The sequence below is a fragment of the Pempheris klunzingeri genome, chromosome 3 (assembly GCF_042242105.1).
Source record: "Pempheris klunzingeri isolate RE-2024b chromosome 3, fPemKlu1.hap1, whole genome shotgun sequence".
Classification (NCBI taxonomy): Eukaryota; Metazoa; Chordata; class Actinopteri; order Acropomatiformes; family Pempheridae; genus Pempheris; species Pempheris klunzingeri.
In genome coordinates this window covers 11,684,700-11,701,756 of record NC_092014.1, presented here as the reverse complement: position 1 = coordinate 11,701,756, position 17,057 = coordinate 11,684,700, and the positions used below count along the sequence as shown (strand labels likewise).

The following is a 17,057-nucleotide window of genomic DNA, read 5'->3' as shown; positions in this document are numbered from 1 at the left end:
TTTTGGTGTGTGCTAGTGTGCTTCTAACTTTCTAGAAACAATGTCGGGAGGGCTCTAAAACATGACTTCTTTTACACAAAGCTAGCTCCATGAAGGGGCATCCACATTCATTTGGCCAGGAAGTGTTTTCAGCCAGTTTATCAAACTTTGTAACTTTGTAAAATGTTACAATGAATCCTGGACAATTTGTTAGGGTTAGACACAGCACAGAGTACTTCAGTGCACAGGCAGCATTTAGTGGTATAATGAAAGAGTGACTAGGAGGATTTTGCTCTCAGGCAAACTGAAAAGAAATTCTATGTACAATTATTTAAGCACACATGTCATAACTTCAAGTCATTGTTTAATTTCAGTTTATAAAAAAACTCCCATCTCTGTAAGGTTTAATTAAAGTCATGATAATACAATCAAAGACAAGGCAATGGCTGACTGGTTCCTGGAACAGGAGGCACATCAAATAAGCTAAATTACTTAAAACACCTCAAGCACATGTTCACAGCACACTTACACACACACACACACTGTCATGATCCTCTGTTCTACTAACAACCACTGAGCATCTAAAATCTCAGCTCAAATCAGACACAAACACATAGTGAGGAAATTTATCACATTTCATTGTCCTTCTCCTACTACCCACTGTCATTTAGTCTTGTATTTTTTATTTTTTTTAGATGATTCTAATTTATTGAGTTTCACCAGCTGATGTATGAGACAATGGGAAAGTCTCTGACAGTTACTGCACTACAGCTCTGTTAAGAAGAGTAGACATGTTGTCTCGGGCATCTTAAAGTCTATTATGGTTTCGACCTGCGGTGCAGTACAGGGACATTACTCAATATAATCAATGCTTATGCACTATTCAAAAGCAAAAAGCCGCTCTGTCAAAGACTGGTGGATGGCTGGGAGTAACACTGTGAGAGAGGAGTCTCTCATAAAAGAATTGGTCTTGTGAAATAACACTGAGTTAATGTGATAGAAAAAAGCCACTAAAGACTAAATGAGTTGTCTTATTTATTATGGTAATTAAAATGTATCACAAAATTAGATCTGAAACAGTTTGTATGATTTGAAAAATGATTTTTATGCTGCTTGCTGTATCATCAGGACCAATTCAGCATTGATATAAATAATCATTTAACGTATTTGTACATTAGCAGACATCATTATGTGGGACTGACAAATTTGTGTGTTATGCTTCCAAAGTGCGAAAGGAACACAATGCATTGGGCGCAGTGCATCTTGCAGTGTGTTCTGAGCACTACTGTAGCCCAACAATGCAGCAGAAGGTGTCACGATATCCTCACCTGGCGTCCATTGCCCTTTGAGGCCTGGAGGCTGCAGCGTCCCAGGCTGCCGTTCGGTGTGGTGCCACAGCTGCTGATGATCTGCAGCTGTTTTTCGGCGCGGTCTGCTCGGTCCAGCAGCTCCTCAATGAACTGCTGCAGTCGCACTTTGGCATTGGCTTCACGTGCTGCCGTCTCCTGTAGGAACTGGTCGATCTGGGCGACTTCCCTGAGGGCAGAGAGGGGAATGGCAATATTAATGAGACATTCTTCAAACTCTGCAGGACACTCTCTTGTATCGTATTTGTAAGCCTGTCTCGTCGGGGAGCAACGAACGAGCAGCTCTTGTGCCGAAAAATTACATTTGCAGCTTAGATGATTGTGTATTAAACAAATGATCTTTATGTGACTGCATTTTTTTAAAGCCTCTCTCACATTCACACCAGCTGCTGTCCTGCTCTTTTTATGCAGGCTGAGGGTTGGTAACAGAGATAAATACACTACACAACACAAAGGGAGGGAAGAGAGAGAGGAGGAATACAGGGTGAGAGAGCAGCTGGATATTTATACAACCGCAGACCCAGCAGGGCCAAGTTCCAGTCGTTTTAAGGGACAGTGTGTTACTCAGACACAGAGGCAAACAAACCACGAATTCAGCCAGTGTTAGTAGTTGTCTGCTGACTGCTTTGTATATTTCTGGTGTTCCCTGCAGTGATTTTATTGAGTGTCATCTGATCTGAAATGGTCTGGTGATAAAAAAATTCCTAAACATTCAGACATAATTAGTCATATTATATGAATTACATAAGCTGTCCCTAATGTACACATGAGCGCTACATCCATGGGAACTGGCCAAATCAGCCCCAAGAAAAATGTTAAACCAAAAACTTATGTCAATTGGAAATGCCTTACAGCTGCCACAGTGAAAAAACACATCTGATGTAAAGTGTATCTCATATGCAGATACAACTCTGTCCTCATACAGCTCTGTTTATCCTTGAGACCATTTTTTTGTCCACTTGGGGGCAGCAGAAACAAGTTAGGAACACAGTAATAACATATCATCATCTTTTAAGTTGGCCAATGTTTTAGCAAACAGTTGCGTATCTACACATCCAGCAGTAACACAGTAACATTGTCATTTAATTGTAATCTATTTTATAATAGTACTATTTTTGGTTTCTACCAACTCCTGAGCGAATACATGGCTGTTTAGCTGCTAAACGCTCAACTATTCACATGTGAAATACAAATCTTCACCAGCTAGTGGCTAACTTTGTCTGTTGTTTGGTGCTGAGCAGGTAGAGTATGGTGGGATTTTAGAGCCTTTTTTTTTGTCAAAAACACAAGAGCAGTGAGCATGAAGCAGCCAAATAATGAGCTGAAATCTTCCTATAAGAGCTTCAGATTCAGGTGATAATTCTCTTTATGTTATCACACTGTTTTCACATTGTTGATATGCTAATTACTATCTTTTATATGTTTTTATAACAGCTTGATCGTGGATTAGTCTGCTGTGTATTTTCGTATTAATCCACAAATCATTTATTCGATAAATGTAACAAAATAGTGAATTCACATCATCATCTCAGCGCTTCAATTACTTTGGGCTCGCCAACTGTCCAAAACCCACTGGTATACCCACACATATTCAGTCGACATTAAATGTAACAGGGAAAAGCAGCCAAAACTTATAGTGGAGAAGCTGGAACCAGCAAATCTTTTGCTTGATAAAGAGTAGCAACTGATCAATTATTCTGATTGCTGTCAATTATTTTCTGTATATCTAATCTTAAATTAACTGTTAACTGTTTCAGCGCTACTTTTACATCCAGACAAACCTTTTCATATGTGAATATTTGTCACCAACTAACCCAACATCCCACACACCCCTTTTTCTTTTTTATTTTCATGCAATTTAATGTGGAAGTGACCCCATATGGGACTTCTTCAATTCCCAGACGCTATAGACTTCCTCCAGACTTGTTTTATTTATATATCTCTGTTTGTGTCCTCATAAACTGGTCATCTTAAGCCCGTACTGTCGAAACAATGCAGGCAGGAGAGCTTAACAAGACCACTCAGACAACTGACCTTGATGAAGGCAAAGGAACCATTAAAAGATTCAGACCATCACTACAGACGGGGAATGCGCACATAAAACCTGTGTCCCTTCAGTTTAAATAGGTTCGTGCTCATGAAATAAACCCAGCCGCTTATCAGGATGGATTCTGTTATGTCAAACATCCACTACTACTAACCATCCAAAAACAGTAATGGCACGCACAGTGACTTTTCTTGAAATGGGGGCATTGTGAGATAAAAATAGTTTGGAGTCTGGCACAGTTAACTTTTCTTATCCTCAGGCAACGATTACAAAAATATGACTCCAGAATTAGTCCAGGTGTCAGACTGTTGGGGGACAAATTAAAGCACACGTGCTATAAAATCCGTGAGTAAGCAATCTGTGAATCAGTAAATGATATCAAAACGAAGTGCCCATAACTTCTCTTCTGGGATCAATCCTGAGTTTGTCTCTTGGTAATTGCTCAAAATGTGAGATAACATGATTTTTATCTACTTAGGGCAACAAACAAACGTTAAGTGTTAAGTGACTGAATGAGGCCTATTACTGTACACTGTATCCACTACTGGAGATAACGCTTCTCACTGTGGAAATTTACAGAGAAAACATGAAGACTGTCTGTGTGTATGTGTGAGACATAAACTATTTCAGGTCAAAGCTCCCCAATTAATCTCATCTTCATACAAATATAAACTCCTCTCTCTACTTCTGGAAAAGGAAATTTCTACATCCAGCGAACACATCTCCAAAAATTGCATCAACAGGGACAGACTGAAGATACAGACAGGAGGCAGAGCCTGGTTTCAACCACATGAATGGACATAATAGGCAGGAAATCCTGGTTTAAAAACTGTATGTTCTCCACTGTCAAACTCAATATCAAATCACATATAGGATTACAGGGATTCAAAAAAAACATGTCGAATCATGTAATATATTCTCATTCTTTTTGATGGATTGCTGTAGTGATGAGGCTTGTGAGACCATTATGCACACCAAAAAACACAGTGAATGAGAGGGAAGGCAGACACTGTGTGTAGAAGTGCTCATGTCAAAGTAATATGCATTAGCAATCTGCCTCAGCAGATTATACCACTGATTCATCCTACTGTAGCCTATATAATGCATCTTTTTACAGTGCACAATTAATGAGCCCACGTATCATTTATTTTGATTTAATGATTGGAGCTGTATCTAATGCAATGTATGATTGATTTAACAGCCTAAAGCCAAAGTTTTGCGCTCATTATTTCAACTTAATAAACGGGGAATAATGACTGAGCATTGCTGTTAGTTCAGGCTACACTATAATAACATAAAGCTACCTCACAACTGTTACTAAGAGAGGAGCTGAGCTAGGTTTGTACGTATCGTACATTAGGCCATTTGTATTTTGGCATAAAAACTGTGATGCATCTATAATTTGTCTTGGTTAATTATTCAACTGAATCAGATTTTTGTTGTTACTGAAGACAGATATCCCATGAGGATGAATGTGTTGGCAGCAACAATGAAAAGCCTTCCCTCTCTTTCTCTGTGTTAGGAAGAAATGCACGGATGCACCAGACCGCCTCGCAGGCTAACTACTCATCCTTAAGGGGATGGAAGGAAATCAGGAATTTAATGAACAACTGGGTGTTGCAGGGTAGGCAGAAGGGGAGAGAAGGTAAAAAAAAAAAATCTTCACCAGATCCCAGGAGACATTCAAGGAGAAAAGGGGTAGGGGAGAGAAGATGAGGACTGAAGCTGATAAAATCCCATGTAGAGGAGGCAATGGACACAAAGACTGTGAGGGAAAAAAAACACTGCAGAGGCTAAACAGACAGCAAAGAGAAATCTGCAGTCATGTGGAAGCAGAAAGCACAGGAGGTTTGACAGAGGAGGGGAGAGAAATGGGATGTGGCTGCTTCCTGTTGTCAATCCTGATTTCAACACGCACACACTCAGATGTGTACACACACTCTCACACACACAGACACCTCGCTCTCACAGAGTGACTCACTCTGACACCTAAGAATAAAAACCTCAAGGTGGCAAACATGCCCACGTGTTTACCCGGACGCTGGGGGAGCTGGAAAGGCAGACCGCCATCTTTTCTGGGTGATGAACATGCAGGTTGTTAGTCTGAGGCATGATTCATAGAAAATGACTTGGTGGTGGTTCCACCGTCTTTAAAATGCAGATTCATGCTCGTGGGTGAGGGGAAACCACATATTTGTGACCTTCGCGTTCACAGTTTGCTGACGGTGCCACCGTGCAAAGTTTTGTCTCCTCTCTATTTTTGTTTCCATCTCACACACACACACCGAACATCCAGTTACAGACTTTATAATGCACACTTACACTCTGCTGTGATGTTCAAAGTCAACAACATATTTACTCTATTCAAGTCCATGGACTTTGTAACAGCATAGAACTTAAAACAGTAGTCTGACATTTTGGGAAATATGCTTTTTTTGCTTTCTTGCCAAGAGTTAGGTGATAAGATTGATACCACTCTCATATCTATACAGAAAATATGCAGTGAGAGCGAGAGGCCAGTTAGATTAGCTTAGATTAGACAGCATTGTTGAATACTCGATTATGACTGGTCAATTATGGCATTCCACAGTCTGTTATTCCTGTATAGCAGACCATTGCTATGGGCACAGATCTGATAGTGGAAATTCTTCTTTAAATCAATAAAATCGTTTTTATATCAGTCTTTTGTATCTAATTGTTGATTTCTTTAGTATGAAGCAATTTGATAATCACGATAATATACAGTGAGCGGCGGTCATTTTTATAAAACAGGTCTTGAATCATCTTGAAGGTGACCAGCTCGTCTTACATTATCCCTTACTTAGCATAAAGAGCTGATTGATTAATCATACAGGTCTATATAACAGCTGATATTAGCAGCTAAATAGCCAAATATTTCCCTCGGGAGTTGGAAGAGACCAAAAACAGAGTTAAAAGAGAGTGAATATTAGACATTCAGGTGATCAGGAGCACGACTCCCAATGAATGATAATGCTGCTCCCTGACTGATTGGTGTAAATAAGCTACTGTTTGCCAACAAGTTTGTCACCTTCAAAGAGTATATGGTAATGGTGTGTTCATAGCTTCTTTCCACTGCCTCCAAGTGGACAAAAAAATCTATTAATACGGGTGTCAATATCACTACAGTGTCTTACAGACCTGCTTTTACTCAGCCAACCACCTCCCCACCATCACAACCATCACAAACATCTAATATATTAATAGGATGTTCAGGAGTTTGCATCATCCACTAACTGGTTTTACTCCAGCAGCAGTGTCTAGACTCCAAGGGATCCTATCCTATCTCTTATCTTTATATTGTTACACACTTCTAATTATCAAATTATATTCTAATTATGAATTAATTCTAACTATTAAAAATTATATTATATTTAATTCTGATTAAATATTATATACAAGAGCTAAGCTCTGATGTAAACACTGTGTCTCACTAAACCCGAGCATGAGCACTAACAGCTAAATTACAATCAACACCACTGATTAAAAAGAATAAGGTCACAGTGCTACATTACAGTTTTACCACACATTCCCCCTCAGCAGCCAAACAACAAACAGTGGTTCTGTTCCCTGCTGCATTTGCCCATGAGACCCATGCATTTAAAATATGGTGCCTTCTTGTCCTTTTAAGTTCTTGGAAATGAAAAAAGCAGAATTTACTCCAGTCTTGCTATATTTAGACCCGGAGCTTGCAAACCACAATCTAAGCTACAGCTTTTTTATTAAATGAAAGCGGGCTTTGAAGACTTCAACGAATGTCCAGTGCTATAGCGTGTGCCCAGAGAAATAAAAACGACTAGCTAAGCCAACCGTGCTCCATTTCCCTGCCACTTAACAGCCATAACAAATAGTGTACTATAGCAAAGACATCCAGCCTCAACAGGCATGATTAATAAGGCATGATCTTCTGAAGGATTCTGTTTAAATGTTAATTACAATCACTGGTCAGCCTCCTTTCAGTGTTGTCATCATCTTTGGCCATTAATTCAAAATTATGCCTCATTAATATTTAAGAGCAGGGATGATTGACTGAAAGGCCTGCATGAGGACGACGAGGCTGTTGTATGAATCTGCTGTAACAAAGGACAGCTGCTCGTGTGTCGTTCTGTTTTGACGCCTGGATCAAATAGTGTTTTTCTGGTGAGACAGATTCGGGGGGCCACATTGTGTCATCATGTCATAATGTCACACATTTGTATGCATCACATGCAAACACACAGAATGAAAGGGAGCATGAGGAAATGTGTAGGGAGTACGGCTACACGAGAGGAGATGTGACACAGACAAGGATAAAAGGGTGAGAGAACAGGAATAATGAAAGATACGTGGGCCAAAACGTACGGTTTTCAAAGCCTCTCAAAAAAAAAAGGAGAAAAAAGCACGACTGGTTTCCCAAGAAACCACTAATCCAGGTCTTCGATCCATCAGGGGGAAAGTAAATATTTTATTGAGGTTGGACCAGTCCTCTCAAAATCTAAACTCCTGTTACAAATCACAAGTGGCTGAATCATTCAGAGATACAACAGCAAGGTGATGATGAAGAGCATCGCTGACATCTATGAGAGATACATTCATTATGGGAGAAAAGGCCACCTGAAATTCAGCTGTCAGATTGCTGACAGAGAGAGAATCTGTCCTCCAATGCTTGCTTGTGATGATGACAGTGATTTCTGGCCAACAGAAATGTAATGGGCACAAAACTGGGAAAAATAATATTTGTATAGAAAGTGGACTTTCGTTAAGATTAATCGTTAAATCTTCTCAAAGTCAGAAAATGTCGAAAAATGACCACCATAAGTTCCCAAAGCCAAAGGTGATGTCTTCAGATTGCTTATTTTGTCCGGCCAATAGTCCAAAACTCAGAGATACTCAGTATACAATGATATAAAACAGAAAAAAAGCAGCAAATCTCATTTTTACCATCATTCATTAATTAATAAATAAATTAATAAATAATAAATAATTAAAATAATAATGTTGCTGACCATTGACCGATCAGCTAAATATTTCAGCTGTAGTGAAGAGGCATTTCTACCTTGACACACCAGCAGCATTCATTCAGCTATATGACAGCTTGACAACTCAAAAAAGAGAGAGAAAAAAAAAATGACAGCATTGTTTCAATATCAGTTTTCCACTGAAAAACCACACACACACACACACTGACACTAAACCCTGGTATATCCTCCAACCATCTTACACTCTTACAGTCCATCTGCAAACACTGTAACGTGCAAATGGTTGCTTCAGCCTTTCATGTCGAGTCTTAACAAAATGAGAAAGGAGAGAGACGTGTCCACCGACAGACTGGCTGCAGCATCCTTCCAGTCTCCTTTGTGTTCAAAGCGTTTCATTCGGCCTCAAGGACACACACTCGTCAGCTTCTGACGGACACGAACAGCCCTACGCTCATAAATCCTGCTCTAACTGAGGACTAACACCCACAGGATCATCCATACTCTACAATCTGAGCTATCTAATATCACGCAGAACCCTTTCTTGTTATAAGCCACTTCATACCGCTGCAGGAGATCTGAATGTGGTGTCTGCGTACGTACGTTCATTACACACAGAGCATTTCTCTCTGAGCATACAGCCCTACATTGTACATCATAGCCTTAATAGATCTAACTGCAGACATCCAGTGCGATTAAATGGGCTCTGTAAGTGCATAACAGTGTAGCTAGCATGTGAGTAATTCATTGTGAAGGATACGTCCTGTTGATGAACATACTTCACATAAGGAGTACAGTACATTCTGTGTGTCATTTGTCGTGGTGTGAAAGTGTTTTTCTGTCATCCAAACCATTTACTGGCTAACATGACATCTGTTCATCCAGGGTTTGGACAAATGTTGCTCTATCATCTTGTGACATATTCTGAGATACACTAGACTTTCACATTCATATCTATCCATTTATATATATATCCTTCATTAAATCAACATTTAGAGCAGGTGCCAAAATCAAGTCCAAACCCACCACATTCTCGGATGTATTGCAGATCTCGTTCTTACTCAGATTCCTGTTCGTTAGAGAGCCTTCAGCCATGCTAATACTACATGCTCCTCTCTCTCTCTCAGACACCGCCGTTAATGAGGTGAGTTCTCCCTGCTCTAACACCTTCACTTTGCATTCAGGATTGCTGCTCAGTGAAAAACGAGCTTGTTTTTTGAGGGAGACACAGTGACGGCAAGACTCTTCCATGTTCTTAGGTGTGTTTAGAGCCTCCAGCTTCTCTATGCTGCACGAGGAGCTCTTACTTTATCGTAGATGGTTATAGGAATAAATCAAGGCTCAGCATGAAGGCCTACTGCAGCAAATGTGTGTGTGTGTGTGTTGACTATGATATGAAAACCTGATGAGAGTTTTCTCTCTACTGCTCTACTGCCTTTTCTTTACAGCAACCACGAACACCTGCACAATACTGCAATATTTAGTCCTTCCCCTGTTTGTACACTGCATGAGGAGGGCACAATGCAAATTACTATATAATACAATCCGACATAACAATGCCAAAACGTACAGCTACAATAATTACCATAATAACCACCTTTCTAACACAATCCCAGTCCCATTAATTGGTTTGGTTTGGTCTTTAAAATATCAGAAAAATCTAAAAAAATACCCATTGAAATGTCGAAATGTCAAAATGGCATGGGTTAAGTCTTCAAACATGTGCAAAAGAGCAAACCTCAGACAGTCATGCACAGAGAAGCAGGAGCAGATTATGTAGAGTTTTAATTACAGCATGATTTGCTCAAATGAAGAGACAATAATTAGCCAACATGGAGTCTGGCTAACTGAAAAACTGTCAGTCAGTTAATATGAATGCAGCACAGTGTTGTCTTATTTAGTCCATTAATATTTCCAATTTTTCATGTCTTGTATTAAGGTCTTCAAACAAATCAATGACTTTGCTTCGGTTAAAAAAATATAAAACTGAAAAGATTGTCTGATATTCTCTTCTCTGTTTATTATTACTCTGCATGCTAGAAATAATCTCAGTGACTTTAAAAATTCTAACATTTGATGGTTAGTTACAGAAATATTTACTAATGTGCACTCGCACTGTTATATAAACCAATAAATCAATACGTAAACAATGAATGATGTTGTGTGCCTCCTTAATGAGGCCTTCAAATTGCTTGTTTTGCCTGACTGACGGTCCAAAACCAAAATATATTCTATTTACTACCACATAAAATGAAGCACACGTTAATCAACAGACCTGAGAAGCTGGGACATGAACCTGTTTGCCATTTTGCTTGAAAAAAAGTCTTAAATGATTCAACAATCATTAAAATGATCATGAATATTCTTATGTTGATTGACTGATTGATTAATCGAATAGTTTTAGCGCTATCTCGTTTCAGGCCTGGATTGTAAATATTGCACGGGTCTACATGATACAGCATCAACATCCTGTACATCTCATACACACATTATTACGTTCTCCTGCAGCACCCAGTGAGGTCAGCCATCGTTTCCATATGAAACGTATCAATATTAAATGTTACAGACAAGCTTAAAGTTAATGAGAAATAGCTCTTCAAAATGATCTGCTAGAACAATAACATTAGTGATTTTAATAATTTCATAGCAACTAAATAAACAATGATTTCTGGTGCCATTAATGACTGGAAAGATTACGACAATATTCAACATATTTCTGTGAAACACACACAAAATAAGGCTGTTTCTCTAATATGAGTAAATCTGTAGCACGCTGAAATGATGGAAATAACCGTTCCACCGCTTTTTATTTCATTTCAAACTCCAGTTTCAGCTGATTACAGCTGCTCTCATTTATCCCAGTTGCTATTAAACCACTTAAGAGCCATGCTGGAGGGACCATTCAGTTTTGACTGCTACAGTGCAGTGTGATGTTTATCATAATGTATTTTCAGTGACTGTTACACTATGAGCATGCAGTGTATTTTGTCTGTATTGTTGTTTGTGAATGAATTGTGCTACAAACTAAACTGCATGCAGATTATGATGAAGACCAAGCTGAATTAAACAACTGTACCGGAGGCGTTTTATATGCTTTTCATAATTATTTACAGCGTTTCTGAGTGCAGAATAAATTATTGGGTCGTGTCATATTTTTATGCACAGCACTGCTAGCAGCAAAAGCCAGTTCGTAGGAGTTATCTCTGGTTGCATAGCAACATAGCACATAGAGATGACTCGCATATTTAGCATTTGACACCACCGATGTACAAACATGATGCGAATCTCCTTGAAGGAGTTTCACAGAATCTCCAAAGTCACTTGTGAGCATCAAAGGTTTGGAAAAATCAGCTGAGTGTATAAGGTTGTTAGGCAGCCATGTTTGAGCTGCTGTGTGTCTTTTAACTACTGCTTAGTCATCAGCCCGCTGAACATTCACCGACTGTGATGCTCTTTTTCCACCTCAGACCTACTCTGTATTTTAGTCGTCTGAATGAGCTTACTGTTTGACTGCCAGCTTCTCCTCAGAGAGACAGAGGCAGAAAATGTGTGTGTGTGTGAGTGTGAATGTGAGTGTGAGTGTGAGTGTGTGAGTGTGAATGTGAGTGTGTATGTGTGTGTGAGTGTGTGTGTGTATTTGTGAGAGACTGGGGTGCTGGCATAACTTGGAGGCAGTCATACAACCCCGGCAGAGATTTTAGGAGTCTGACCTTCCCAGTCTGATGCTGTAACCTTTACAAGTGAGGGGCGGGATTAAAAAGAAGAAAAGCACACTTGTCTTCTGTTCATTCTACCCAATGACACACTGTTTTGTATCATGTTATCACAAGAGCAGCCAAGAAAACTTTAGCTAACAGACACATAGAGGCTTGTGACCTCGATGAACTACTACATATGTACATATTTATTGTTAACCACAGATGCAAGGTTCTAGTCCTTTCTATTAACATTTTTGCTTGACAAAAGATGTTCTGCTGTCCATGACTGGAAACTGAAAATCTTTTGAGTGCTAGTCTGACAAAACAAGGACTTTATTGTCAGAAACTCTACATCGTTGAAGCAGCAAAGACCCTGGATAAAAGACTGAATGAATACTTGAACCAGGCAATGTGAGCAGAAGCAAGCATCAGCTGGGAGGGGGTCAAAGTCATCAACCGGGCACCAGTGGATGACCAGAGAAAGAGCAAAGCCGGCAAAGACATCCGTGAACAGAGACTGGGTTCGTGATTCTCCCCCATATACAGTACAACCACTTGTTTTCACATGAGTGAAGATCCATACTTAGGTTACATGATAACAACTAAAAAATCCACATGACAACTGAGCTACTTCATCCACTGATGAAGGCCATAATATGTAGCAGAAAGTTTTGGGTTTTTGAGTGGCCCTTGTGGTAAGATGTTTTTGTTAAAACGTTGTCATGGGAAATGATGGCATGTACTTTTAACCTTCTACAACATTTTCCAGACTTAACTATTAAACGTAATGACAATGACTGTTAGTTGCAGCCGTACATGACACATAATAATGCCTCACTATTAACATCCATTATGAACCATTAAATGGATATGTGCATTACCTTTTCCCCCATTCATTGGTACCATTACTAAGAATCAGTAAATGGCAAATTCACATAGATGCACACGCACAAACATACAATGCAGCTGTGCAGTTGCGTTCTTGTGATGAGATTGGAGGCCTTGGAAAGCACCTTTCTGTCCCTGAACTACTGTTGACGGCCTGATAAAGAAACTGAAAGGAAGTGATAAAAACCGAGAGGAAGATAGAAAGACGAGGCTGGCTGTCGTGTCAGATAAAGACACAGTACAGATACCAGATGACTATATATGAGCCTTCTCCAGCCACCTTTGTTGGGCTAACAAAATCAGATTTAAGTAGCTGTTGTAATGAACACTAAATAATCAGTCTATCACATTCTTCTGTTTCAAGAGCCTTTCTTCAAACTAGACTGTTATTGTTCCTCCTGAATCCCGTTTGCAAACAATTGCCATTAATAATGAATGAGAAATGGCACAGCTCTTTAACAGTGGTAGGATATTTTTCTGAAATTCAATGTCAGTAAAAAAGTAGAAAAAGGCAAACCATTTTGTAAAATATAATGGTGGAGGATGCATTTTTTTTTTTTTTTTAATCAATTACCATCCATTTTTTAGACTTATATTCCATAGAAATAATATATTTTATTTTTATTTTACTACTATCCTGTCAAACTAAAAATAGTATAAATGTTTGGAGCACTCAAAAAAATCACTTCAGGATTAATTTCAATAAAAGCTCTAAAGCCTGGTCACTCATTGTGCCATGTTGTGGGAGAGCTCCAAATCATCAGATTCAGAGCCAGCAATAACTTGCATCGCCACGCTGTGATTCATATCCAAGTACTCCTTCTATTTACAGCAGCCGTACTTTTAAGTGGTTCTTGAAGCGGCATGGCAGCTTTATGGAGGGACCAGGCCGGAGAGGGAAGCTGGCAGGAGGGCCGTGAGAGCAGCTAGACATCTCTGCTACCGACCCAGCTGCTCCTGTACAACTCTCCATTCAGCATGAGCAGCTAACCAGCCCTGGAGGGCACTGGTATACGGGGACAACAGATGCTGCCAACATCTGGTGGGCGGATGTGACTGAGAATAATACCGTCAACAGAGAGGTAGATGTGAAGGAGAGCAGGGGAGACTGAGTGAGTGTTTGATTGCATGATAATGTCCTTCATAAAAGGAAGAATAAGGAAGAGTTAAACTATCCGTACTGAGGTCAAAGGTGAAGAAATTGGTATTCAGTGGTGTATTTAGTTCTGTCGTGCTACTTCATTTCAGTCCACCACAGGAGAGGAGAAATGGACAGATTGATTGGCCTACTAACTGACACAACATCAGTTCAGCAGTAAGTGTGACAGCTTATTAGTTTTCACTTTTACTCTTTGAACACACAATGAAAATTGCGGCTTCCACTAAAGATTACGTTCATCATCGATTTAAGAGACATCTTTAAATTGCTGGTTTTGTCCCACCAATGCTTCAAAACCCAAAGATATTCTATTAACTATCGTGGAAGACAAAGAAAAACAACAATATTCATATTTTAGAAGCCACAGCCAAATGAAAAAACATGGTTTGATCAAGTATCTTCCAATGAAGCACTTGATAAATCAAAAAGCATTTCAGCTCTAGTGAAAACATATCTCTTGATTTCCTCACCAACAAGCCAGCCACAGCACTAAGCCCACATCAGCTCAGCAGCACAGACTCAGTACATCACTCACTGTTGTTTGTGATTGAGTTCTTCCTCCTTGTTCACCAGGTCCTGCTTGAGGCTGGCTAGCATTTCCACAGAGACGTCCACCTGCCGAGAGAGCTCGGAGGCCTTGTCCTCCAGGTCTTGTTTCTCCTGGCTCAGCCGCTCGCTCTCCTGCTTGGCCCGGTCCAGCTCAGAGCTTTTCCTCTCCAGCTCTGCTTGAAGACGACCTACGCGGGCTGCTATTTTCTGCTCCACCTGCAAGACAAAAGGCAACTTAGCTGCCTAACGTCCCATCGTAATCACCACACTGCAAGAAATATAACTAATTATGCAAATGAGACCATTAACATAATAATAATAGTAGTAGTAATAATAGTCATAAACACTTGTTCATTAACAAAGATTTCTCTCAGCAAACATCTTCACATGTCCATGTTTGGCGTATACATTTTCACATTCAAAGCCCTGATGAGTTCTCAGGTAATCCACTGACAGCCACAAGAAGACAGACATCATTATGACAACATTTTAGCGATAAGTGAATTCAGCCAAATTAGAAGTTATTATACCAGCCTCGACAATATACCTCAGCTAATACACCCGCTCAAATTATAATACATCATAACCATGATAAATAAGTGGTGCAGTCACACCTCCTCTAACCTAGAAATAAATGAAAAGATGAAGCTCTTCTGCCACCTAAAAAATGTGTACATTGCTATTAAAGTCTTAATTCCTCCAGTCCTTGATTAACGTCATTCACTATGTCCTCATTTTGGTCAGCAAAGAACTTTGCGATTACAATTATGCAGCTGCTAAGCTTCTTGCAACATGTTATTCCCATTTTACCTATTGGTTATAAATAAAATGTACAAATGAAGTGTAAGTGATGAGATTCGGTGCATGTCTGCGACAAGCTCATTAATTTTCTCTCTGCTGCTGAGCTCATTGTTCTCAAAGCAGACTGAGAGCATCAGGAGGAGCGCTGCTGGAAGTTTAATGTCTCGCCTGGAGACAAAGGGCGATGACTATGACATCAACTATTTCTCGAACATCATGGAGAAGATCCCTCTGGTGAGTATACACTTTCCTACCTCTCTTAAAGCCACTATGTGTGGATTTTTTTTACGTGATTATAGTATCTTTCAGGTCACTCTAAAGAAAATTTTGTTTGTAGACAACCCCAGGAAAAATATGCATGTTGCTTTTATTCCCTTCATTTTCAGTGTCCCCAGGCTGGACCTTTGGGCAGTGCATTGGCATGTATTGTTTGATACGACCACTAGGGGTTGCTTAATTGAAAAATGCTCAAATTCAATGTTCAGCTTTCTCTAGTACAATCATGTTTGAAGAAAGTGTAAAGACAGTTTGTGTCCAGCTTGTGTGTGTATGTAATAGCTATGTGTTTAAGCTTGTTTATGTTTGTTTAACTTGTTATCTTGACTCAGCTACATTTCTGTATAATGATCTCATTTACCTCTTCAGACAGCTTCTCCAGCCTTTCATCCAACTCCAGTCGTTCAAACGCCCGCGCTTTCAGCCTGGCCAAGCCTTCCTCATAGGCCGCCTCCACTGCACTGGCCGCTACATTAGCTGCCACTGCTACAGCAGTGCTGGGGTTACCATGGGGACCCGGGTCTGTGGATGTCATGGCTTTCTTCATGAAAATCTCCCCCAGGGGAAACTCCACATTGGGAATGTACCTGGCAGCAGTGTTGGAGTTAGCCGGGGTCAAACTCAGGTCGTCCGCACAAGGAAGCTCACGGCAAGGGAAGCGGCGCTCCTTTAAAGCTGAAGGCCGCAGCGGCTCAAAGGGGTCGTTGTTGTTGGCAGGTGTGAGGAGAGCTCCCTCAGCCACTAGGGGCAGCAGAGCAGCAGCGTCACATACACTGTTGGATTTGGAGAGGACGTAGAGGGTCTCGTACGTGTGGTTGTACTCCAGGTGGGCGCGCAAGGACGACAGGCTTCGGAAGCGCTTGTGCTCCCCGCAGCGAGGACAGCGGTATGGCAGGTCCAGAGAGGCCATTCCGTGCAGTAACTGCCGGAGGAGAGGGGGCGCTCACGCGGCACAACGGTAGCGCCAGTATGAGGGCACAGAGGTCAAACACCTGACAGGTCCTCTCATGGTGAACACAGGCAAACGGGTCAGTCAGTAGGAGGAAGACAGATCCGATGTGCAATAGAGGAGCCCAGCTCAGTCACATGACCACACATAGTGGCAACATTCAACTGGTCTTTTCATGGTTCCCCTGCCTGAGGGCCTAGAAACAGAGCAAGAAAATACAAGCAAGTTTAACTCCTTCATACTGTGCATTCAGATGAGAATGAGAATCAAATGAACAAATGGCACGATCAAAGTGAATAAACTACTTGTTGAAAGTCTATGACAAAAGCTAATCCTTGTGCCACTGTAAAAACCATAAACCTTTGCGATAC

General features: G+C 40.4%; 1 protein-coding gene across 1 annotated transcript in view; it reads right to left on the bottom strand.

The window, feature by feature from the left end:
- The window catches only part of fbxo41 (F-box protein 41), a 30,124-nt gene extending 13,477 nt beyond the window's left edge, over positions 1–16,647 (bottom strand). Inside the window, exons 1-3 of the mRNA XM_070828136.1 lie at positions 16,099–16,647; positions 14,647–14,876; positions 1,308–1,515 (exon numbers count right to left, since the gene is read on the bottom strand). Coding sequence (XP_070684237.1) covers positions 1,308–1,515; positions 14,647–14,876; positions 16,099–16,647 — 987 coding nt within the window. The remainder of the gene's footprint in view (positions 1–1,307; positions 1,516–14,646; positions 14,877–16,098) is intronic.
- Positions 16,648–17,057: the final 410 nt, after the last annotated feature.